A 21409-nucleotide genomic window follows, 5' to 3' on the forward strand; every position below is an offset into this window, starting at 1 on the left:
GAAGGAGGAGCATCGCTGTATCTGCTTGCCCCGCCTCCCCACTACTCGCCCCTCCCCTCCAGCAGGGAGGGAGGGCGGGCCCAGCGGGCAGCGGACATGACGTACGCCCCTCCCCCGCCGCCGGATCCTGCCCCGCCCTCCTCTCCAGCCCGGCTCGCGCGGTGGGTGCGTCTCGGCGGGGCGGGGCGGGGCGGGGCGGGGGGGCCCCCCGGGCTGTCCGGGGAAGGTGGGGGAGGGTCGCGGCCCGCCCTGAGCCCGAGAGGGGAGCCGGCCAGGCGCCGCTTCCCGGGCGGCCAGAGAGCAGCCGGGACGATCTCCCCCCCCCCCCTCTCTCTCTCCCCCGGCAGCCCGCTGGTCCGATGCTGGCCCGCCATGGCGAGCGGTGATGGAGGCCGCCGGGGACGCTCGCCGCTGCCCTGCCCGGGCGCTGCTGCTGCTGCTGCTGCTGCTCGTGGCCGGCTGGGGCGCCTCCGGGGCGACGGGGACGCGGCCTTGCTCGGCTGCCGGCTGCCCGGAGAGCCTGGCGTGGGCCGTGCGCCTGACCGGCCCCGAGGAGGAGCTGGACCGGCTGGCCGATGACTTGGCCCGGGAGGCCCGCCTGGTCAACGTGGGCCGGATCGGCGAGCTGAAGGGCCACTACCTCCTGGCCTACCGGCCCGCCGCCGCCTCCGACCGGGCCACCGGAGGGCTGCGGAGGGCGGCCGAGGCGCTGTTCGCGCGGCACGCGGCCGTGGGCTGGCACGCGGCGCAGCGGCTGCTCAAGCGCTCCAAGCGCGCCCTGCACTTCAACGACCCCAAGTTCCCCCAGCAGTGGCACCTGGTAAGCGCCGGAGCCCCCGAGGCTGCGCTGGCCGACCGGCGGGGAAGGCGGAGGAAGGAGGGCAGCGTCTTGGCTGTGCGGGGAGGCCTGGCCAGCAGCCCCCCTCCCTCCGCCTCTGCTTGCTGGGGAGCAGAGTCCCAGCCCATGGGGGGCAGGTGCCACCGCGGCTTCCCTCCCCTTGCACCGAAGAGGCCCTCGGGATGCTGCCCCCTGGCTGGCCACCCTTGCTCTCTTGCAAGCAGGACAACCGCAAGAGCCCCGGGATGGACATCAACGTGACAGGCGTGTGGGAGCGGAACGTGACAGGCCAGGGGGTGACGGTGGTGGTGGTGGACGATGGTGTTGAACACACCATCAAGGACATCCAGCCCAACTATGTGAGTCTTGCGCCCCCCTTGCCACATTTCGTGTCTGTGGGGGTGGCAGTGGTTTCCTTTCTCGGCCTGGCAGGGGAGGAGCAGTCTGGGCTGGGTTTGGGGGCCCTTTCCAGGTGAGGAACAGATGGGGGGGGGACAAAGGAAGCTGGGCCCCTTAGAAGGCAGCTGTCTTGGGCCTGGGGGGGGGGAGCAGATTGCTGCAGCCTCTCCAGAATGTCTCCGCTCCCTAGAGCCTCTCCATGGAGGTGGGTGAAGCAGTGGGATGGGGGCCTGTTTCTCACCCCGCTAGCTTTCCTCTCAGAAGGCCTGGCCCCAGGATGGCTGTTGTAGTGCTGCTGGGGGACGGCTGTTTCATGCCCTTTGGAGGAGGATTTGATGGGCTGGGTTTGGGCCAGCCGACTGGGAGTCCCTTGGGGTTGGGCAGGAATGTGCTGGCTTCCCCCAGCTGGGCCAAGGAGAAGAGGGGTCTCAGGCTGTTCTCTCTCCCAGAGCCCAGAAGGCAGCTACGATTTGAACTCCAATGACCCTGACCCCATGCCCCACCCAGACGAGGAGAACGGCAACCACCACGGGACCCGCTGTGCTGGGGAGATTGCAGCCGTCTCCAATAACAGCTTCTGCGCAGTGGGCGTTGCCTTTGGGAGTCGGATTGCAGGTGCTGCTCCCACCCAGTTCTGCATGGGAGGGGGTCAGGTATTGTGGGATGCTGGGAATGACCTGGGAAGATGGGAAGGAGATGCTGCTGAGGGAACAGTGGGATAAGAGAGGGAGCAGCCCCCAGCTGCACAAAGGGCACAGAGGAAGGCTCGGCCCCTTCAGCTCTCAGGCTCTAAAGGAAACTTGCACTTTCAAGACTGCATTGATTCTGTCAATGCAGCCTTAGCTCAGCTCATCTGGCCTGTCTCTGGTCTGGTCATCCTGGCAAGGCTGGCAGGGCAAGAGAGAAAAAGCCCAAGGAGGGGAGCAGAGGAGCCACAGAGAACGGCTGTTGAGGTTAGAAGGTCACGTATGTGAACTCTTGGAATAACCAGAAAGTCTACAGGTTGCGATAAAAACATTTAACGCTGTTTTTCATACCTTCCAGTCTTGCAAAGAAAGGTCCCTACCTATGGAGGGGCTGCTCCTGGGGGGTGGGGAGGTCTAGTGCAGTTGGTGAGTATGCAAGGCATTGCCACAAAGGGGGCAGCAGAGTTGCTGCCTCTGGGGGTGCTATGGGAGGCACCACCAGATTTTGGCTCTGGGTGGCCTGGAAGTGAGCTGCGGGAGTGTCAAAGTGGTCTTGCCAGAACTGGTTTGCCCCCAGAGGGTGGGGGGCGGGGCGGGGAGAGGAGGTTGTGCCATAGAGTGGTGGGGTGAGGATGCTGCTGCCCTGCTCTGCAAATGCAGAAGGCTGCTTTCCTCCTTGCATACCTCAGGGGGCGTCAGCTGTCTGCTGTATGGTGGTCCCTTGTGCAAAGGAAGCAGCTCCATCACAGCTCCTTGTTTAGGCCTTAAGGTGTGCAGAGACCTTCCCCTTCCAGGTGTTTTCGGCAGGGCCAAGGCTGGAGATGCCCAGAACCAGGTGGCAGCCTCCCTTTGGAGAGCCCCACAAGAAGCAGCATTCATTCCCTCCCAGGTGGCCCTTCCTTCCTTGGCACAATGTTTTGGGCCACATAAATTAGCCAGTGAGTCAAGGATTGTAATGGCAGGTTGGAAACCAGGTGATGATGGTGAACTTCAGCTCCTGAGCAGCCCAGCCCCGCCTACCCCGGATGTGGCCACCAAGTGGTGATTTTTAGAGCCGCCAAAGGGGAGAATTATTCAATACAGAACGGGAGATTTAACAACTTGCAGGGTGTTTGGTTTAACTAAAATTAAACAAAATAGCTTTTATCCAGTCCTCTCTGGATTTTTACTAGGAGTTACTCATTCATGCCGTAAAAAGTTCTTTGCTCCCTTTGTGTGTTTTGGGGATACTCACAAATGGTAACAACGGAGGGAACAGAAGCCTTCGCTGGAGGGCCTCCTTGGCCTTTCCCACTCCTTGGCTTTGGGTCACACAGACCCCGCCCCTTTCCCTCCCACCCCACGCAGGCGGAATAACCTGCAGCTTCTTGCCCCGCAGGGATCCGCGTGCTGGATGGGCCCCTCACAGACAGCCTGGAGGCCGTTGCCTTCAACAAGCACTATCAGATCAATGACATCTACAGTTGCAGGTTTGAGGGGATTGTCTTGCGAACTGCTTGTGAACGTTCATTATTATAACTTTATTATTATAACTAACTACAGGCAGGGACCACGCCTCCTCTTTTCCCCTCAACAGCAGCCCTGTGTGATAGGCTGAGCTGAGAGAGGGGGCCACCCAGAGAAGCTCCCTTGCTCTCTGGGCTTCTGCAGACCTCAGAGGAAAGCAAACTCCTGCTCAGCCCTGGCTCATTCAAAGTTCTCTTGCCCTTCTCCTTTGGGGGTGGGGATGAGGCCCCCGTGCTGAATCCCAGCGCTTGCTTTCCTTGTGCCTTTAAACTCCCTTCTCTGCCTCTTCCTTCGCAGCTGGGGCCCAGACGACGATGGCAAAACAGTGGACGGCCCCCATCAACTTGGAAAGGTAAATTGGAATGTAGGAGGGGGGGAGCTCTGTGCTCGAGGCCTGCAGGGAGGCAGAGCACAGGCCCGGGGTGGCACTCGGTGGTGCCCTAGCATCTGCAGGACCAGGCGGCTAATGACTTTCCGCTCTCTTGGTCTGCCAGGCTGTCAACTGGGCAGAAGGGGGTGCACAGTTTCTGCAGGGCCGGGAAGGGGGGTTCTTGCGGGGACCCCCCCTTCTGAAGCGCTTGTCGTCCACAGGCCGCCCTGCAGCATGGCGTGATTGCTGGTCGGAGGGGCTTTGGCAGCATCTTCGTGGTGGCCAGTGGCAATGGGGGCCATCACAATGACAATTGCAACTATGATGGCTACGCCAACTCCATCTACACAGTCACCATTGGTAATGGCTCAGCTAGTGCTGGGGTCACTGTGCTTTCGTCTTCCGCGGGCTGGGTTGGGGTGGGGGGAGGTGCCCTGAGGGTTGGTTGCGGAGCTGTTTGCATCCTGTGCCATTCGAGACGTAGGACGGTTTCTAGGTTCTCCTCCCAAGATCTGCCAGGTTTCTTTGAGAGGAGCCTCTGAGTAGATTCAGCCGTGTTTTCCCTTTCTGTTGTGTGACTCCTGGGTCTGGAGCTGAGGCAAATTCAGGGGAATGGCGTAGGCCAGGAGTCCCCAACCCCTGGTCCTTGGACCGGCACCTGTCAGTGGCAGCCCAAAAAACGGTCTCCACAAACAAGCAAAGCCTCATCTGCAGGTTGCAGGCAGCACACGAAACCAGGCCCCGTCCAGTCTGCAGCAAAAAGGAGCTGGTGCCTGGTGCCCAAAAGGTTGGGGGCCACTGGTGCAGGCCAAGAGCCTCTAGGTGGCCCTTTGCCATCACTCTAGGGATGAAGGGGGGGGAGCGCAAAGCGCCTGAGGCCCCTTGGAGCTGCTGGTCTGGCATCCGGCATGATTGGAGAGAACAAAAGGGGCTGAGTGGTGGTTTCCAGTGGTGGGATTCAGCCAGTTCGCACCACTTCGGGAGAACCGGTTGTTAACTGTCTGAGCAGTTTGGCAAACTGGTTGTTGGAAGAAATCATAGGGCAGAGAACCGGTTGTTAAATTACTTGAATCCCACCACTGGTTGTTTCCCTGCCAGAGAGAGAGAGTCTGACCTAGTCTGCCTCGGCCGTCTGGCCAGGAGGGATTCACTGCCAGGCTGAAGCCAGGCGCATGCTGGGAGACCTGTTGTTTAAGCAAGAGACCGGGAAGGGAGCAGCATTGCCAGCCCATAGTGTTGTGACCCAGGTTCCTGGACCCGGACTCCTGGACTCGGATGATTCAGAAAGTGAGGGAGAAGACCTGGCCAGCCCTGCTTCTCTTGAGCCCTTTCCCTCCCTGGCACCCACTCAAAGGGATGGGGAGGGGCCGGCACAGCCTGATTCCATGGAGCCTCCTTCTGATTTGGCAACGCCCCAAGAACAGTTTTGGAGCGATGCAAGGTCACGTAGACGTAATCGCCGTGCGCAGCAGCGGAAGAGTTGGGACAAAGCCAAGTCATAATTGTCATGCAGTGACATCTGCAGAGACTATAAATAGGAGGCGGACTTCCTGGTTTTTGTCTTGGACAAAGTAATGAGTTGGCGAGCTAATGAATTGGCGCGAGCTAACTATTTCAATGGAGGAAGAATATATTCGTGAGTAATTCTGGCCTTATCTATAATTTCCTCGTTATCTCCAGAAACTTGGCAGGCCCGTGGGTAGACGTGGCCAGGACATGTATCTATGTAAATAAAAGGAAAAAAGGAAGGCCTCTGACGGACTCTTTGCTGGGAGTATTGGGGAAGGAAACAGAACATTTTGTCCAAGACCTGACTAAAACATCTTCCACCAAAGATGGATCAGCAGCAGGTACAGCAGCAGTTAGAGCAGCTACAAGCAGCTAATCAACAGCTCCAGCAGCAAGTGGCTCACTTGGCAGGCCAACTTGCTGCCAGGAATGTGCCTGCAGCCCCCATCCTCCCACCTCCTCCTCGCCGCAAGTGCCCGATAACCGTGCCGGATAAGTTTTCTGGGCAGCCTGAGATGTTCCCGACCTTCTTGGGACAGTGCCAGCTCTACATGGCTATGAGGCCAGAGGATTTCCCAGACGACCGGGCTAAGGTGGCCTTCGTGATTAACCTTCTTCCGGCTCGGCTGCTCGATGGGCCACGCCTCTTGCTCCAGGACAGCCCCTGCTGGCGGACCAACAGCGTTTTGGCAGCACCTCGCACCATGTATGAGGACCCGTTCGAATGCTGACGGCAACCAGGCGCCTTAAGGAACTCCGTCAAGGGAAACGCCCCTGCAGGAGTACATCGCGAATTTCGTCTTTTGTGCCAGGACTCTGACTGGAATGATGCAGCGCTGGTGGGCCAGCGTTCAGGAGGGACTCTCAGAGGAATTGCAAGACGAGCTGGCCCGCGTGGAGGCGCCGCGGACCCTCGACAACTTGGTGCCCTTTGTCTCCGCCTCGATGCCCGTCTGCAGCGGCGACCGTCCCGTCGCACCCCGGGACCCTCCGTCGACATCTGCACCCCACTTCCTGCACCACCAGCACCCAGGGTCGCCCCACGTTTTGTAACCGCTGCGGAAGAGCCCATGGAGTTGGGAGCGGCCAGACCTCGCCTAACAGCCCAGGAGCGGAACCGAGGCGCCAAGGGGATTGTGCCTGTACTGTGGGAGCCCGCCACTTCGCCGCTTCTTGCCCCAGAAAGCGGTGGGGCACGACGCCGTCCCGAATCACAGCGTGACCAATCGGAAGCGGAGCAGGCCCGACCTCGGGAAACCCTAGGTCGGGCACGCATTAAGCCCCACTGGACGCTATGGAAGTAGACTCTGGGCCCCCTCGGTATCTGATTCTGGACACACGGATATGGTTGGGGAACCAGTCGGACGGGCTCCAGGCGCATGCGCTGGTGGACTCAGGGGCCACAACAAACTTTATGGACCAGGCCTTTGTGACCCAGTTTGCGGTCCCCGTGGTTCCGGTGGACCCTCCGATGCGGGTAGAGACAATTGATGGACGAGAACTGGTGCCCGGCCCCATTAAATTCACCACCCAGCCTTTGCGCCTGGCTATTGGGGACCATGAGGAGGCGATCCAGTTTTATGTCATGGCGGACCTTCATTTTCCCTTGGTCCTTGGGATGGCCTGGCTTGGACCCACGATCCTCAGGTGGCCTGGTCGCGGAACGCCATCTCTTTCCCGAGTCTGCAGTGCGTCGACCACATCCGCCACACCTGTGCCGGCCAGAACGTCCCCACCGCTGCCATCACCTTGCCTCCTGAGCTGACGGACTTCGCCCGGCGTGTTCAGCGAGAAGGAGGCGGACCGACTACCCCGCATCGGCCCCTCGATTGCCCGTGGACCTTCTGCCCAACGCACCACTGCCTGTGGGACGCCTGTATTCCATGTCGGAGCCCGAGTTGGCCGCCTCAGGGACTTCCTGGACAAAAACCTGGCCCGAGGGTTCATCCGCCTTCAAAGTCCCTCTCTCGGCCCCGGTCCTCTTTGTGAAGAAGAAGACAGGGACTTGCGCCTATGCTGTGATTACCGCCGGCTAAACGCCATTACGGTGCGGAATCGCTACCCCTGCCGCTCATCCGGAGCTACTGGAAAGGTTGCGGAGGCCACGATCTTCACCAAGCTCGATCTCCGGGGCCTACAACCTGGTGCGGATACGAGAAGGAGGCGAATGGAAGGCGGCATTCGGCACCCGATACGGACACTACGAATACACTGTCATGCCATTTGGGTTGACCAATGCTCCCGCCGTTTTCAGCACTTCATGAGCAGCGTGTTCGAGACATGTTGGATCGGTTCGTGGTTATCTACCTCGACGACATCCTGATTTACTCCCGGTCCAGGGAAAGCCACCTTCGACACGTCAGTCTGGTTCTGCAACGCTTGCGGGAGCAACAACTCAATGCGAAGCTGGAGAAATCGTCTTCTTCCGGACTTCCATAGAATTCCTCGGGCATATCATCTCGCCCGAGGGCATAGCCATGGACCCATGTAAAGTAGAAGCTTTGTGTAGCTGGGAAGCCCTCGTCGGGTGAAGGATGTTCAGCGCCTGCTGGGCCGCCAACTACTACCGGACCTTCATCCCGGCTTCGCCACACTGACAGCTCCACTTACCCAGCTCCTCAGGAAGAAGGTTGCATTCGGTGGGGTCCCCGCAGCAAGAAGCATTCACAGCCCTCAAGAAAGCCTTCGTCACGGAACCCGTCCTGAGGCATCCCGACCCGCTCCGGCCTTTTGTGGTGGAAACGGACGCGTCAATGTGGCTCTGGGAGCGGTGCTGCTACAGGCTCCGACGAATGGTGGCACACTTTTCCCGCGCTTACTACTCCGGAAACTCAACCCTTCCGAGCGCAACTACACTATCTGGGAAAAGAGTTGCTGGCTATCAAGGCTGCATTCGAGGCTTGGCGACACCATCTGGAGGGCCCGACATCAGGTGGAGGTCGAGCGGACCATCGGAATCTCGAGCACCTCACCACAGCTCGGAAGTTGAACCAGCGGCAGATCCGGTGGTCGTTGTTTTGCCCGGTTCAACTTCGCGTGACCTACATTCCCAGCGGTCACAACCGGAGGGCGGATGCCCTGTCCATAAGCCAGAGTACCTCTGCGCCAAGGACCCCTTCCTCCACGGACAGTGCTGCCGGCAGAAGCCTTGGCCGCAGCACGGGAGCCAGTGGACTTGCGGGCCCAGGTGCGAGAGGCGCAGCGCCAGGACGCCTGGTCGCAGCAAAGGAGAGCGGAGGTGGGCCCCACGTCTCCTTGGACCTTGGAGGAGGACTTACTCAAGTTTGGGGGGCGATTATATGTGCCCACAGGACCACTCCGAGCCCTCGTCATGACCCAGTGCCACGACAACCCTGCAGCAGGACATTTTGGGTTCTTCAAGACCCTCCACCTGGTGACACGGACCTTTTGGTGGCCCCGAGTGCGGCATGATATACATGCCTACGTGACATCCTGCGTACCGTGCCGGCAAGCCAAGACCGCCACGGGGGCCCCTCCCGGGCTCCTCCAGCCCTTGCCGACACCCGACAGACCCTGGGGGGCGATCTCTATGGATTTCCTGACAGACCTGCCGCCGTCCTCTGGGTTCACCACGGTGCTGGTGGTGGTGGACATGCTCACCAAGATGGCACACTTCATCCCATGCCGCGGACTGCCCACAGCCGCAAAAGCGGCCCGTCTCTTTCTGCAGCACATCTTCCGCCTCCATGGTCTACCGGACAGGGTGGTTTCGGACCATGAGTTCAGTTCACAGCCCGCTTCTGGAAGAGCCTGATGGCGCGTTGGAGGTGCAGGTGTGTCTGTCGTCATCGCACCATCCGGAGACCGGCGGGGGTACAGAGAAGGTCATCGGTATACTGGAACAGTATCTCCGTTGCTTCATCAACCAGCAACAGGACAACTGGGCCGACTACCTGTCCCTGGCGGAGTTTGCTTTTAACAACTCTCAGCACACCTCTACTCAGATGACCCGTTCTTTGCCAATGTGGGTACCATCCGGCTCTTCCTCTGGCACCACGGACTCTCCTGTTCCCGAAACGCAGACCTTCCTGACGGAATTGCATGCGGTCCAACAGTTGGTACGTCAGCAGCTGAATCGGGCAAAGGAGGATTACAAACGGTCCGCCGACCGCTCCCGACGGGCAACGCCCCCGCTGGCAGTTGGAGACCGGGTGTGGCTCTCCACCAAACACCTCCCGTCCGACCGCCCGGTAAAGAAGTTGGACCACCGATTCATCGGCCCGTTCCCTGTCGAGGCAGTCATCAACCCGGTAGCCTACCGACTGACCCTGCCACGATCCATGCGGATCCACCCCGTTTTTCACCGGTCCCTTCTGGTTCCTGAGGCCACACCGAGTCCCCTTCGGTGCCCAACAGCACCCGTCACTGTCGCCGAGGACGGATCGGAGGAATCTGAAGTCCACAGCGTCTGAGACTCCGCTGGCTGAAGGGTCGTTTCCAATATTTGATCGCGTGGAAGGGATACGGGACTGATTTCTCCTGGGTAGATGCCTCCGGCGTTCATGCCCTGACCTGGTGCAGGCCTTCCATGAGCAGAACCCAGCCCGACCGCATCCCGATCGTCAGCCCGGGGAAGGGCCCTGCGGTGAGGATAGTGTTGTGACCCAGGTTCCTGGACCCGGACTCCTGGACTCGGATGATTCAGAAAGTGAGGAGAAGACCTGGCCAGCCCTGCTTCTCTTGAGCCCTTTCCTCCCTGGCACCCACTCAAAGGGAGGAGGGCCGGCACAGCCTGATTCCATGGAGCCTTCTTCTGATTTGGCAACGCCCAAGAACAGTTTTGGAGCGATGCAAGGTCACGAGACTCCGCTGGCTGAAGGGTCGTTTCCAATATTTGATCGCGTGCGCAGCAGCGGAAGAGTTGGGACAAAGCCAAGTCATAATTGTCATGCAGTGACATCTGCAGAGACTATAAATAGGAGGCGGGACTTCCTGGTTTTTGTCTTGGACAAAGTAATGAATTTGGCGCGAGCTAACTATTTCAATGGAGGAAGAATATATTCGTGAGTAATTCTGGCCTTATCTATAATTTCCTCGTTATCTCCAGAAACTTGGCAGGCCCGTGGGTAGACGTGGCCAGGACATGTATCTATGTAAATAAAAGGGAAAAAAAAAAGGAAGGCCTCTGACGGACTCTTTGCTGGGAGTATTGGGGGAAGGGAAACAGAACACATAGGGAAATTGCAGCAGGCCTGGAAAAGCTGCTTGGGAGCTGCTCAGGAAGAGGCCAGGCATCTGCCATTCGAGGGTTGGGGTGGGGGGTAACTTTCTTCCCACCCAGAGTGGGATTCCTGGCCTTCAAAGGCTCCTCCCTCCCTCCCTCCCTCCCTCCTTCTTTCATTCCATCTGTGGGTCTCTGGGCTGTCCCAAAGGGGTGTGGGCTTCACTCTGCAGCCACAGAAAAGGAGGCAAGACTGCTGGCTGTGAGGGAGGCATATGGACCCTGGGGGGCTCTTCTCCATGGCAAGACCACCCTGGTCGCATAATGCTGGTCCTCTGGGGAAAGAGCCAGCGAGGCCAGGCAGAAGGAATCCAGTTGGTTCCTGCAGTTCCAAGCAAGTGCCAGTCCCCCCTTGGGGCCTCTGCTCTCTGTTCCCCAGGTGCTGTGGATGAGATGGGTTACAAGCCATTCTATGCGGAGGAGTGCGCCTCCATGCTGGCCGTGACCTTCAGCGGAGGCGACAAGTTGATGAGAAGCATTGTGAGTAGAGCCTGCTCAAGCCCCAACCTTGCCCATCCTCTCTCAGTGCTGAGAGGCGGCAGTGGGAGGCTTTGTCTCTTTTTGGATGCCAAGGAAGATTTCCCCATGTCCTGCTGGCCCTTTCCAGATGGGCTGTTCTGGGGGTGCTCCTTTCTTCCAGAGCCCTCCTGGCTTATGTCTTCTTTCTCGCCAGCCATGGGCAGAGAAAGTCCTTCCGGAGACCTCTTTCCCCCTTTGTTGGCAAAGGCCCTGACACTGGGGCCTCCCCTTGGAGACTCTTTTAGGCCGGACAGAGGACCTGGGGGAAAAAGAGCCCCCTCTTTTCCGGGAGCCTTTGTGGCTGTGGCTTTTGCTGCATCAACTGCAGCTTTTCCTATGGGCAGTCTGTGTCCCAGGGTTGAAATCCGACCGGTTTGTGCGAACTAGTAGCAGATATTTGGCCTGGGTCGCCAAACCAGTAGCGACTGCTGGCTGGTCACGCCCCTGAACCGGTCGCTGTTCGCTCGCCCTGCCCAGTCTCTGCTCTGCAGCTTGCTTGCCTGAAGCGCTGCACCCCAACTGAGCGGCACTGATCTGCCTGCCAGGTAAGCCTGCAAGCTGTGGCCTAGCTAGCTGCCCCTGTCCCCCCACACCGTCCCAGCCTGCCTCCCCTACTGCCTCCCCTGCAGCCCGCAGCCCTGCCATGCTTCCCTGCCTTCCATGTGGCAGTCCCCGTGGCCAGGCCCATTTGCAAAGGCCTCCCTTATTCCATTCCCCGCGACTGGATGGCCCCGACATCCTTGCCTGCCTGCCTGCCTTCCATGCGGCCTTCCTGGTGTCTCTGTGGCCACCTTGGAAAGGCAGGCAAGCAGGCCTGGCCACTTGAAAGAAAGAGGAAGGAAGGAAGGGAGAGAGAGAGAGACAAGAAAGAAAGAAAGAGAGAGAGAGAAAGGAAGGGAGAGAGAGGAAACAAGAAAAAGAAAAAGAAAGAAAGAGAGAAAAAGAATAAGAACAAAAGAGGGAGAAAGAAAGAGGAAGGGAGAGAGACAAGAAAGGAAAGAAAGAAAGAGGAAAGGAGAGGGAGAGAGAGACAAGAAAGAAAGAGAAAGAAAAGAAAGAAAAAGGAAGGGAGAGAGAGACAAAGAAAGAGACAAAGAAAAAAGGAAGAGAGAGAGAGACAAAGAAAGAAAGAAAGAAACAAGAAAGAAAGAAAGAGAGAGAAAAGAGGAAGGAGAGAGACAAGAAAGGAAAGAAAGAAAGAGGAAAGGAGAGGAGAGAGACAAGAAAGAAAGAGAAAGAAAAGAAAGAAAAAGGAAGGGAGAGAGAGACAAAGAAAGAGACAAAGAAAAAAGGAAGAGAGAGAGAGACAAAAAAAAGAAAGAAAGAAACAAAGAAAGAAAGAAAGAGAGAAAAAAGACGAAGAAAGAAGAGGAAGGAAGCACCACAAACCCTGGCACTAGACGTGGCTTCAGAAGATGCTTTGAAGCAACACAGCAATCTAGGGCTAGAAGGGATCTCAGAGGTCATCTAGTCCAACCCCCTGCTGCAGTAGGAAACCTTACATCATCTGGATTATTTTGGTGTCTCTTAACAGAGAGGAAAATTGTCAGAAAGCAGAAGGAGTTTACTAGGACAAGGCTGCCATGCAGAGGAAGGTAGAAATAGTCCTTGATTTATGACCACAATTGAGGCCAAAATTTTGGATGCTAAGCAAGAGCGTTGTTAAGTGAGTTTCACCACATTTTATTTAATCCATGACATCTCTTGGCTCTAATAGTGAGTGACGTGAGTGACGTCAAGTTGGCCACGCCCACCCGGTCACATGACCAAGCCACTCCTGCCCATTCACATGACCACCAAGCCACGCCTACCCAGTCACATGACCTCCGAACCACGGCCACAGAACCAGTAGGGACATTTTTTGGATTTCACCACTGCCGTGTCCCCTCTTGCCGCTACCCCATAGCAGGGACCCCTTCCTGTCGCCTTCTGTGGGGGACGCTTGGCCAAATGCCGAGAGCCAGCCGGACGGGGCTGTGGCTCCACAGGGCAGCCAAGCAGGGGAGGAGGGGCCCCCAGGCACGGTCCTCCCATGGCCAGCGGCCGGCCTGGCAAGGCTGGTTTTTCTGCCAGACCCCTCAGGGTGTCGGTGCTTCCTTAAGGGGAAGAATGTCTCCAGTTTCTTCTTGGCTGCTGTTTCCTGGCTGGGTTTGTCTGAAGATGGATTTGCAGGATCCTAATTGTGGCTGTCTTGCGCGGGGGAGAAGGGCCAGGAGCCCCACCCACTCCCAAGGTTGTCCTCTTTGTGCATCCTTCAGCAACTGGCTGGAGTCCGGGGTCCCCCGGGAGAGACCTCCTCCTGGCACCTCTTCCTAGCCAACTCCTCAGACAGAGTTCCCGTTTCCCTGCAGGCAACAACAGACTGGGATTTGCAGAGGGGAACAGGTTGCACGGAAGGGCACACGGGCACCTCTGCTGCAGCCCCCTTGGCTGCCGGACTGATTGCCCTCATGCTGCAGGTGCGCCCTTGCCTCACCTGGAGGGATGTCCAACACATCATAGTCTTCACAGCCACCAAGGTGAGCCAGGCCCACAGAGCCCCCACCCCCAGCTAGCCATTGGCACCTGAGCTGGCTTTCTTTCTATTTATCGGCCAGCGCTTCCCTCCCATTTCTGTGGGGCCTTTTAATAAGGGCGCCCCGCTGCTTCTCTTCTGGCCTGCCTCAAAGGAGGACCTGTTCTTCTCCAAACTATCTGAGGCCATGCTAGTCTTTGCAGTGCATTGCCAGCCAGGAGCCCCCCCCACCCCCCATGGCACCCAGTGCTGACCCCTGGCATAGCCCCGCCTGCTCCTCCCTCTCCTGCCACCATGGGCTTGTGCCAAGCATGCCATCTGAATCTGTGTGAAGCGGGAATCCCGGCCAGCAAGGATGGCTCTTCCATCTGGGGTCTTCTCTGGCCACACGATCAGGGCCCCGGGGGCTCACCTCGCCTTGACCGGCTCTCCCGCTGCTTCCTCCTGCAGTACGAAGACCATCGTGCCCACTGGGATGTCAACCAGGCTGGCCTAAGCCACAGTCACCAGCATGGGTTCGGACTGCTGAACGCCTGGCGGTTGGTCAATGCAGCCAAGGTGCCCCCCGCCTCCGCTGGGCTTCAGGGCCATATTTGGGGGAGGGGGAGAATATATTTACAAGCAGAAGAGAGGCGGGGTCTCCTCCTGCCCAGCTTGAGCCCTCCCAGGAAAAGGGTGCAGGAGTGCTTCCGAGTCCACAGCTGGCAGGGAAGGCAGCCTCACCCTTCAGGTGCCCTGGAAGCCAGGCTGCCCTTTTCCTGGGCTGCCATGCTGCCGTCACTGCTTTCATATGGGCATGAGGGCTGGTCTGCCAAGGCTAGGGGTGGGGGGCCCCACCTTGGTGGCGCCAGGAAAGCCGAATCCTCTCTTCTCCCTCCGGCAGGTCTGGGAGTCTGTCCCTTATCTGGCCTCCTACATCAGCCCCCTTCTGAAGGAGAAGCGAGCCATCGCCCTGGACCCGGGGCAGTTGGAAGCCACCTGGAACGGTCTGTGCGGGGGGGGGGGGCAGCTTGGGAATTGGGCCTCACCCCCACCTGTGTCACTGGAGGGCTGGCCTCTGCCTGGAGCAGAAGAGGGGCAGGGGTGGGCAAGCAGGCAGGCAGACCCAGGGCAGGGACCCAAAGGAGCGCTGCCGGAGGGCGGCTGGAGCCGAAATGCTCGGCCCTGCCAGCGGAGGTGGCCAACGCCCAGGGCTGCAGCTTGCTCTCCATTTTAGGCAATGTTGCAGCTTCTGTTTGGCCACGCTCCCTCCACGCCTTTCCTCAGGCTGAGCCCAGGGCTTCCCTTGCCTGGCGGGTTCCCCGACGGTCCTGCGGATCCATCCTGCAACTGGCTTGGCATCTGGTTGGCACCAGAGGAGCCTGGGTACCTGGTGGCCTCCCCCTGCCAGGGGGTTGGGTTGGAAGGAGCAGCTCCAGATGGAATTAGCTGGCCAGCCAACCCTCTGCTCATCCCAAAGAGACCACTGCCTCTTTGGCCAGCTCCCCTCTGCCCGTGGGAGTGGAGTCCAAATGGACAGCGAGCTTCTTCCCAGCTTCCACACAGGCCTTGCTGTCCTGGGGAGACTTTCCCCTACAAGGAGTTATAGAAGCAAAAGGGCTGGGAAATACCAAACCTTGGAGAAGGGGTCAGGGCCAGTCCTGGGGGGAGGAACTCCAGCTGCTGGTCGGGGAGGAGAGGAGAAGAGAGGGATGCTTCAAGCTTCAATGCTGCAAAGCACAGCAACCCCCTCAAGGAGGGTCTGAAAGAATTTTCCTGCCAGCAGCCAGGCAGTCAGTGTGAATCTAGCCTGGTCTGAGGGCCGTAGATACTCTGGACAGCAGCGCTGCTTCTCCCGGGTTGCTTCTCAGCAGCTGCTAAGGGGTCAGCCCCGATCCCTGTGAATTTATCCTGCCCCTTATTAAAAAAAAAACCTCTCTTGGGGCTTTTGGGGTGTGTGTGTCTGTGGCAGTGTTGGGAGTTGTATGTGTTATGAATGCTGCCTGCATTGCTGGGTTCTCTTGACCCTTCCCAGGGCCCTCAGAAGGCCCCTGGGTTGGGAGGCCTTTGCAGACCCCGCATTTGGGACGTTTCTCCCCTCCCCCCCCTTAGTGACTAAAGCCGACCTGGAGCCGTCAGGGTTGAAGACGCTGGAGCACGTGGCCGTGACAGTGAGCATCACCCACCCACGCCGTGGCAATCTGGAGATCCACCTCCTTTGTCCCAGCGGCATGGACTCCCTGGTTGGGACAGCACGCAGCATGGATTCGTGAGTGCCCTGCTTCTCGGGGGGTTGGAGGAGTAAAAGGGGGCCCTGTGGGGCCAGATGTGCCAAAATGGGGGCAGGCCCATCCCTTCAAGCGCCAGGGAAGGCCTTGCTGGGCATTCAAGGCCTGGCAGTGTTTCTGTGGCAGACAGAGAGTTGCCAGGCTCAGTGGGGCGGGGCCAAAGAGAGAAGCCCTCTCCCCCTCTAGAGGGTCCGAGACCCTCCTCCCAGCTTCTCTGCCTCCCCTACAGAGACCCCACTGGCTTTGTGGACTGGACTTTCTCCACTGTGCGCTGCTGGGGCGAGGAGGCCCAGGGCACCTACCGGCTGATCATCCGTGACGTGGGTGAGTTTGTACCTCTCGGCCTGAGCAGTGGGGAAGCAGGGCTCTCTGCCCCGCGCTTTGTGACCCTTGTCTTCTTCAGGCGACGAGACACTGATAGCAGGCAGGCTGGACCAGTGGCAGCTGACCCTCTACGGCTCATCGTGGACCCCTACTCAGATCCAGGAGCGGCAGAGGTGAGAGGGACCGAAGGCAGGGAGACTTTGCAGCAGGCGGGCCCACAAGAGGGACAGCTTCCGCAAGCATGCTGAGACCCTGGGGTTGGGGGAGGCATGGGGAGTGTGCAGATGGAGGGAAAAACACCTGGCCTTGAAGCTCTCCAGGCCCAGCACCAGCTTTGCAACGCCTGGGCCAACAAGGAAGGAGCCTTTCTCGGCAGCTTCCTTGTGCACAACTGGCGTGCAACGAGGCTTCTTCTCTCGTGTGACACGCTGAACGTGTGACTTCCGGGAGTGGTGGTGGTGGTGGAAGACATCTTGGGGCAAGTGGCAGGGGGGCCCATTGTCCCTGCAGTGATCAGCTGGGCCCCTCTCCCCCTGCAGGCTGCTGGAGAAGGCGATGAGTGGCCAGTTCCTGAATGGGGACTTTGCCTTGCCTTGCCCCCCGGGCCTCCAGATCCCCGAGCAGCAGCCCTACACCATCACTGCCAACACCCTCAAGGTGACACCCTTCGCGCTGGGCGGTGGATGGAGATCTAGTGGGAGGAGGGAGCCCCCGAGTAGTTGCCACTTTGGGGAGGGTCTTGATGCCCCCCAGAAGCTGTGGCTGCCCTACAGCGCTGCCCACTTTGCCTGAGCCCCTGCCCCTCCCTTCCCCAGACCCTGATGCTGCTCGGGTGCTTTGCCATCTTCTGGACATTCTACTATATGCTGGAAGTGTTCCTGACCTGCGACAATGGGGCCTTCGATTTCCCAGCCCGTAGCCACCGGGCCTCCAAGAGCCCGGAAGAAGGAGCTCTGATGGAGGACACGGTGCCCCTTTGCAAGGAAGCTGAGGCCGGATCCCAGCAACCATCCCCGGGCCTGCAAAACCTGGAGGAGGGCTGGGGATCTCAAGGCCCCCACTGGGGAGAGGATTACTAAACCTCCTGGAGCAGGAGCAGTCTACCTCAGTTGTGGCTTGCTGGGCATGCTAGTGCTGCCTCCCTCTGCTCTGTGCTTTGGGGATCAGCCAAGAGACCTCCTGCCCCAGCAGCTCTCCGAGAAGTAGCTTGGCTTTTCTCTGGCTGTGCCCATCCCCTCTTTGCCCCCAGAGAGGGCCCGGGGGGGGGATTCCTTGGTCCCAGCTGGGCAATGCAGGGGCAACGAGACCAGTCCAGCCCAAGGAGTAGAGACTGTGGCCGCAGAGGAGAGGGGCTGCTGCTTGCCAGAAAGGGGCTGTGGCCGTGGGCTCATGCCGCACCCAGAGTTCCTCTCCTGGCCCCACGGCCCGGCAGGTCCTGGTTCTGCCAACCCACTGCCTTATCTTGCACTCTGCGCCGACTGGCTGTGCCTCCTGCCTGGAGTCAGAGTAGATTCTGCCACGGCTCCTGCGCTTGCCAGGGGGGTTCGGATTGGTTCTTCCACTCAGACTCTGGGACCCTCCAACTCTGTGGGTGTTTCTGGGGACTTGGCTTCCTCTCCCAAGGTCACCCTCAAGCATTTTGGTTTTCTGGCTTTGGATGAGCAGCAGCCAGAATTATTCTTTTGCACTTTTCCAAAATAAATGGTTGTTGAAACTCCAGCGCTGCTGCTCTCTCTCTCTGCACCAGGAGGCGACCCTCAGCCGGAAGGAGCAGCCCCCATCCTTTCTCTCCCCCCCCCCCCGCACTTCTCTTTCGGCAGCTGTAAAGCAGGAACTCACTCGACAGGGACTTTGGGCCATCTCTGGCTCGCCCCCCCCCAACCCTCTGCCTCCTGGACCTGCCCAAATGGGGGCATGAGGCCTGGCCATGTCCCTTTCTCTGCCAAGCAGTGGGGTGGGCAGCCTTCGTCCGTTTACCACGCGGAGAAGAAACTGAAATCGTAGCCAAGGATCCTAAAAGATTCAGTTTTTAATCTAATGAATAACCCCAAAAAAGTACAAAACAGTAGCTTTGTTCACGCCCCGGCAGAGTTTGTCAGGAAACGCTCCTTGGGCAACTTCAGCCAAGTTCGGTTCTGCAGTTTGGGAGGAGCCTTCTGGCAGCCCCAGGATGTGTGCCAGGGCCAAAGCAGGCCAGGAGGGTGCGCGGCGGCGGGCGGGTGGGTGAAGCGGGCAGCATGCAGTGGCCAGCGGCTCTGGAGCAGGTTGGCTGCCTGGCCGGCCATTGCTACGCAGCAGCAGCAGCAGCACAAGTCTTTGGGCACGGTGGGGAAGTTCCCTGTGGATACCCCTGGTGGTGGCAGCGGGGCAGAGCTTGCCAGGCTGTTAGCAAGAGCGGGAAGACCGGCTGGCTTGGGGGGGGCAGCACAGCAGCTGGACTGGGTTTAGCTGATGATCTGCCGGGGTCGGCCGTAGCCCGTCATGCCTGCCTGCGACGCCCCTTTGTTGGAGCCCATCTGTAAGCCGATCACATTCTTGCCCTCCTTCAGTTGGCTCTCGGAGAAGTCCCGCTTGTTCTCCTGGGACTTCCTGGGGAGGGAAAAGGGGTTCACAATGGAGCCTCCCTGGCGAGCCCTTGTTCTGTACCCAGCAGGCCGAGGTTCTGCTTTTCCTGAAGGCAGCCTCTGCCACTGGAGGGCGAGGGGGGCAATTGCTTTCCACACAGAAGATGCCAGTAGAGCCTCCCCACAGGGAGCAGTTTAGCTGCTGGGAACAATACGCCCTTCGGCACATACGCCGCCACTTACTTCATGAACCATGAGGGGTCCCCCTGGTAATGCCCATCATTCTTGGTCACAGCCAGGTTGCCCAAGGCCATGAGAGTCCGCTGGACGGCTGCCATGTCCTTGGCTGGAGGGAGAAACAGCTGGACTGAGTCCCATTTGGGATGGTCTACCCACATTCCCTGCGGGGGAGGGGGCTGGCCAGGAAACACCCCACTCCCAGAGCTCCCCAGGGGGCCTTGGAGGCTGCCCGTGTTTGAAAGGAGCCCTCCCCTGGCCACCACTCTGACCAGGAAAGGGGTCCCACCTTCAAAGAGATCAACTGTCTGGAACATGTCTGTCTTCACCACCCCGTAATCCTCTGCTGCCTTCAGAAAGTGGGAGATCTGCTCCATCTGCTTGAAGACCATGCTGGGGGGCGGATCCGGGATCTTCACAGGCTTGGAGCCGCTGGGATAAAGGCTGTTGATGAGCTTCCCAAGGATCTGCCAAGATAGAAGACCACCTGTAACTCCTGCCAGGACTGGGCCTGGCCTCCAAAGGGCAGCCCAAGTCCTCCCAAGTTGCCGGCCGAGGAGCCCCAATACTCACAATGCCGTTCTTCAGCCAGACTTGGAAGCCCAGCCTCCCTCGCTCGGGGCGCCCCACCTCGTTCCCACACTGGGCCACCACCCACTCGACCAGGCGCTCCTCCAGCTCATCGTCGTATTTCTTCTCAATCTTGGCCTGGACGTCTCTGCTCAGCCCGAAGGAAGGCCCCTTGTTTGCCATGTCCGCAGGATGGGTCTGGGGGAGGCAGTAGGTGAGGAGACTAAGGCAGCTGGGCTGCTCTGCTGGCGGTCGAAAAACACCAGGAGGGAAGGAAGGAAGGAAGGCAAAACAATGGGAGGGCACTCAGGCACAGGCTTCCATCTGTTCCCCCCAGACCTCCCCATGGCTGTTAGGCAGGGTGGGGCACCACAGGGAAACAAAATTTCCCGCCCACTTCCTCTTACACCATTCCACCCAGACTCCCCCCCCCTTATGCTTCACAAGGGCTCGTCTGCTGCTCAAACCCAGGGCTTTGGTCAACTCGCCATTCTTTGCCAGGTAGCTGAAGACACGGCCGGCTGACCGCCCCCCCCCCCACCTCTGCACAGGCAATTGCACCTTCTCCTAATCTGTCAGCAACAAACAGGAGGCAGATCCGTCCCAAGATCCTGCTGCCTTCCATCCTGTACTTCCAGCTGCCCTTGTGCCCCACTCAAGTGGTCCAGAGGTCTTCCCGGAGCTGCCCCCTCGCCCTAGCTTCAGGCAAGGAGGCGGAAGTCCCAGAGGTCCAGCCCCACGGCGGCAGGCAGGGTGGACTTGCTCCCACACCCACACCCAGACCAGGCAGGAGGGGAAGCAAGCGCTGCCCAGCAGAGATGCCCTCATGCACAGGAAGGGGGGAGGGCACCACTGCCATCCTCAGCGCGCCCAGTCCGGCTGCTCTTGGGCCTGGGCGACCCAGGCTTTGCAGCCTTCCTTCCCGCCTGTCCAGGACCAAAACTCCAGACCCTTCCAGCTGCCACCCCCCAGCCTGGGCACGTTGAGAAAATGCCACGGAGGTGGCAGCCGCTTGGTAAATCCTGCCACACCACCCCTTCTCTGGCTTCCGTTCATAGCCTCTGTTCCCCACAAAGCCTTGTGGGAGTCCCACACGCCCCATCTCCTGGCCAGCAAGTCTAAGCGCATCCCAGGGGCCCCACCCTGGACCCTCTGCTCTTCACCTGCCTACGACGGCAGCGTTTTCCAGTTCCGCTTCCTCCTGCCTTTCCAGGCCCTTCTCTCCTGCCAGGGGACAGGCTCAATTTGGAGCCTCAGGGATGGGCCAGCAGGGAAAGATCTGCCCCAGCCCAGCTTTTACCTAGAGCCTCGGCTTCCCCCTTGCTCTGCCCCCCTCAGGAACTCTTCCAGGCGGCCTCTCTCCCTTCCCGAGCAAAGCAGACACCCACAAGGCAGCCCCTGCCGAATGGGCTAGAGGCACTTACAGCTGTGCTGGCTCCGAGGCTCCCGAGATGCCGCTCTGCCAGGAGTCCACAGCCCCAGGAGAGGGGCTAAAAGGCTCCGGCCCTCCGGCCTGTGACATCACCGTCCCTCCCCCTCCTCGGTGGCTGAAGCTGCACACCATATTTGGGGAAAGACTCCAAAGTCGAGCAGAGTTATTGCCCCAAGACATTCTCGGCATGCCTGAGTCTCAGCGGATGCTCGGCCTGGGCTGGCCCCGCACAGCCTCTCCTTTTTAGGCAGGGCTCTTCCCAGCCAGACAGGCCAGCCCTGACCTCACGCCTGCCTCCTGGATGAGGTCACTCAGGATTTTTGGGGTGCAGAGAGCAAGGAAGGAAGGGAGGGCCCGCTAGGGCCACAGTCCCTTGGAGCAACTGGGGCTCTACTGTAGCCTCCCCCCAGACAAGGAGGGCCCTTCTGCCT

At 59.4% G+C, this 21409-nt stretch overlaps 2 protein-coding genes across 7 annotated transcripts; one reads left to right on the forward strand and one right to left on the reverse strand.

The window, feature by feature from the left end:
* Nucleotides 1-38: 38 nt before the first annotated feature.
* Nucleotides 39-17894, forward strand: PCSK7 (proprotein convertase subtilisin/kexin type 7). 3 transcript variants are annotated; one of them, XM_058194925.1, is made up of 16 exons: nucleotides 39-165; nucleotides 348-820; nucleotides 1063-1197; nucleotides 1687-1852; nucleotides 3302-3392; nucleotides 3727-3781; nucleotides 4021-4159; nucleotides 10930-11030; nucleotides 13421-13588; nucleotides 14035-14142; nucleotides 14468-14570; nucleotides 15676-15832; nucleotides 16081-16175; nucleotides 16255-16348; nucleotides 16715-16832; nucleotides 16991-17894. In XM_058194925.1, the coding sequence occupies exons 2-16, from the start codon at nucleotides 386-388 to the stop codon at nucleotides 17252-17254; spliced, it is 2229 nt and encodes a 742-aa protein (XP_058050908.1). In that variant the 5' UTR covers nucleotides 39-165; nucleotides 348-385; the 3' UTR covers nucleotides 17255-17894. The 3 variants fall into 3 exon arrangements, with proteins under 3 accessions (XP_058050908.1, XP_058050907.1, XP_058050909.1); XM_058194924.1 differs by having other exon boundaries at nucleotides 88-161; XM_058194926.1 differs by lacking the exons at nucleotides 39-165; nucleotides 16715-16832 and having other exon boundaries at nucleotides 218-820; nucleotides 16991-17122.
* A 292-nt stretch (nucleotides 17895-18186) lies between these two features.
* On the reverse strand, nucleotides 18187-21407 carry TAGLN (transgelin). Of its 4 annotated transcripts, none has more exons than XM_058194953.1 (5): nucleotides 20971-21407; nucleotides 19550-19744; nucleotides 19266-19443; nucleotides 18983-19085; nucleotides 18187-18764 (listed from the first exon to the last, which is right to left on the reverse strand). In XM_058194953.1, exons 2-5 carry the CDS (start codon nucleotides 19727-19729, stop codon nucleotides 18620-18622), a joined length of 606 nt encoding a protein of 201 aa, XP_058050936.1. In that variant the 5' UTR covers nucleotides 19730-19744; nucleotides 20971-21407; the 3' UTR covers nucleotides 18187-18619. The 4 variants fall into 4 exon arrangements, with proteins under 4 accessions (XP_058050936.1, XP_058050934.1, XP_058050935.1 ...); XM_058194951.1 differs by having other exon boundaries at nucleotides 19550-19788; XM_058194952.1 differs by having other exon boundaries at nucleotides 19550-19791.
* Between the last annotated feature and the right edge of the window lie 2 nt (nucleotides 21408-21409).

The sequence above is a fragment of the Ahaetulla prasina genome, chromosome 9 (genome assembly GCF_028640845.1).
Source record: "Ahaetulla prasina isolate Xishuangbanna chromosome 9, ASM2864084v1, whole genome shotgun sequence".
NCBI classification, from domain to species: domain Eukaryota; kingdom Metazoa; phylum Chordata; class Lepidosauria; order Squamata; family Colubridae; genus Ahaetulla; species Ahaetulla prasina.

Bases quoted from the DNA above. Each gene is read 5' to 3' on its own strand.
- PCSK7 (XM_058194925.1), top strand. From the start codon at position 386: ATGGAGGCCGCCGGGGACGCTCGCCGCTGCCCTGCCCGGGCGCTGCTG. The intron at 1,853-3,301 runs GTGCTGCTCCCA...CTTGCCCCGCAG, and splicing joins CTTTGGGAGTCGGATTGCAG to GGATCCGCGTGCTGGATGGG. The intron at 15,833-16,080 runs GTGAGTGCCCTG...CCTCCCCTACAG, and splicing joins ACAGCACGCAGCATGGATTC to AGACCCCACTGGCTTTGTGG.
- TAGLN (XM_058194950.1), bottom strand. From the start codon at position 20,171: ATGGAAGGCAGCAGGATCTTGGGACGGATCTGCCTCCTGTTTGTTGCT. The intron at 19,444-19,549 runs GTGAGTATTGGG...CTATCTTGGCAG, and splicing joins TCTGGCTGAAGAACGGCATT to ATCCTTGGGAAGCTCATCAA. The intron at 18,765-18,982 runs GTAAGTGGCGGC...TTCCCTCCCCAG, and splicing joins GACCCCTCATGGTTCATGAA to GAAGTCCCAGGAGAACAAGC.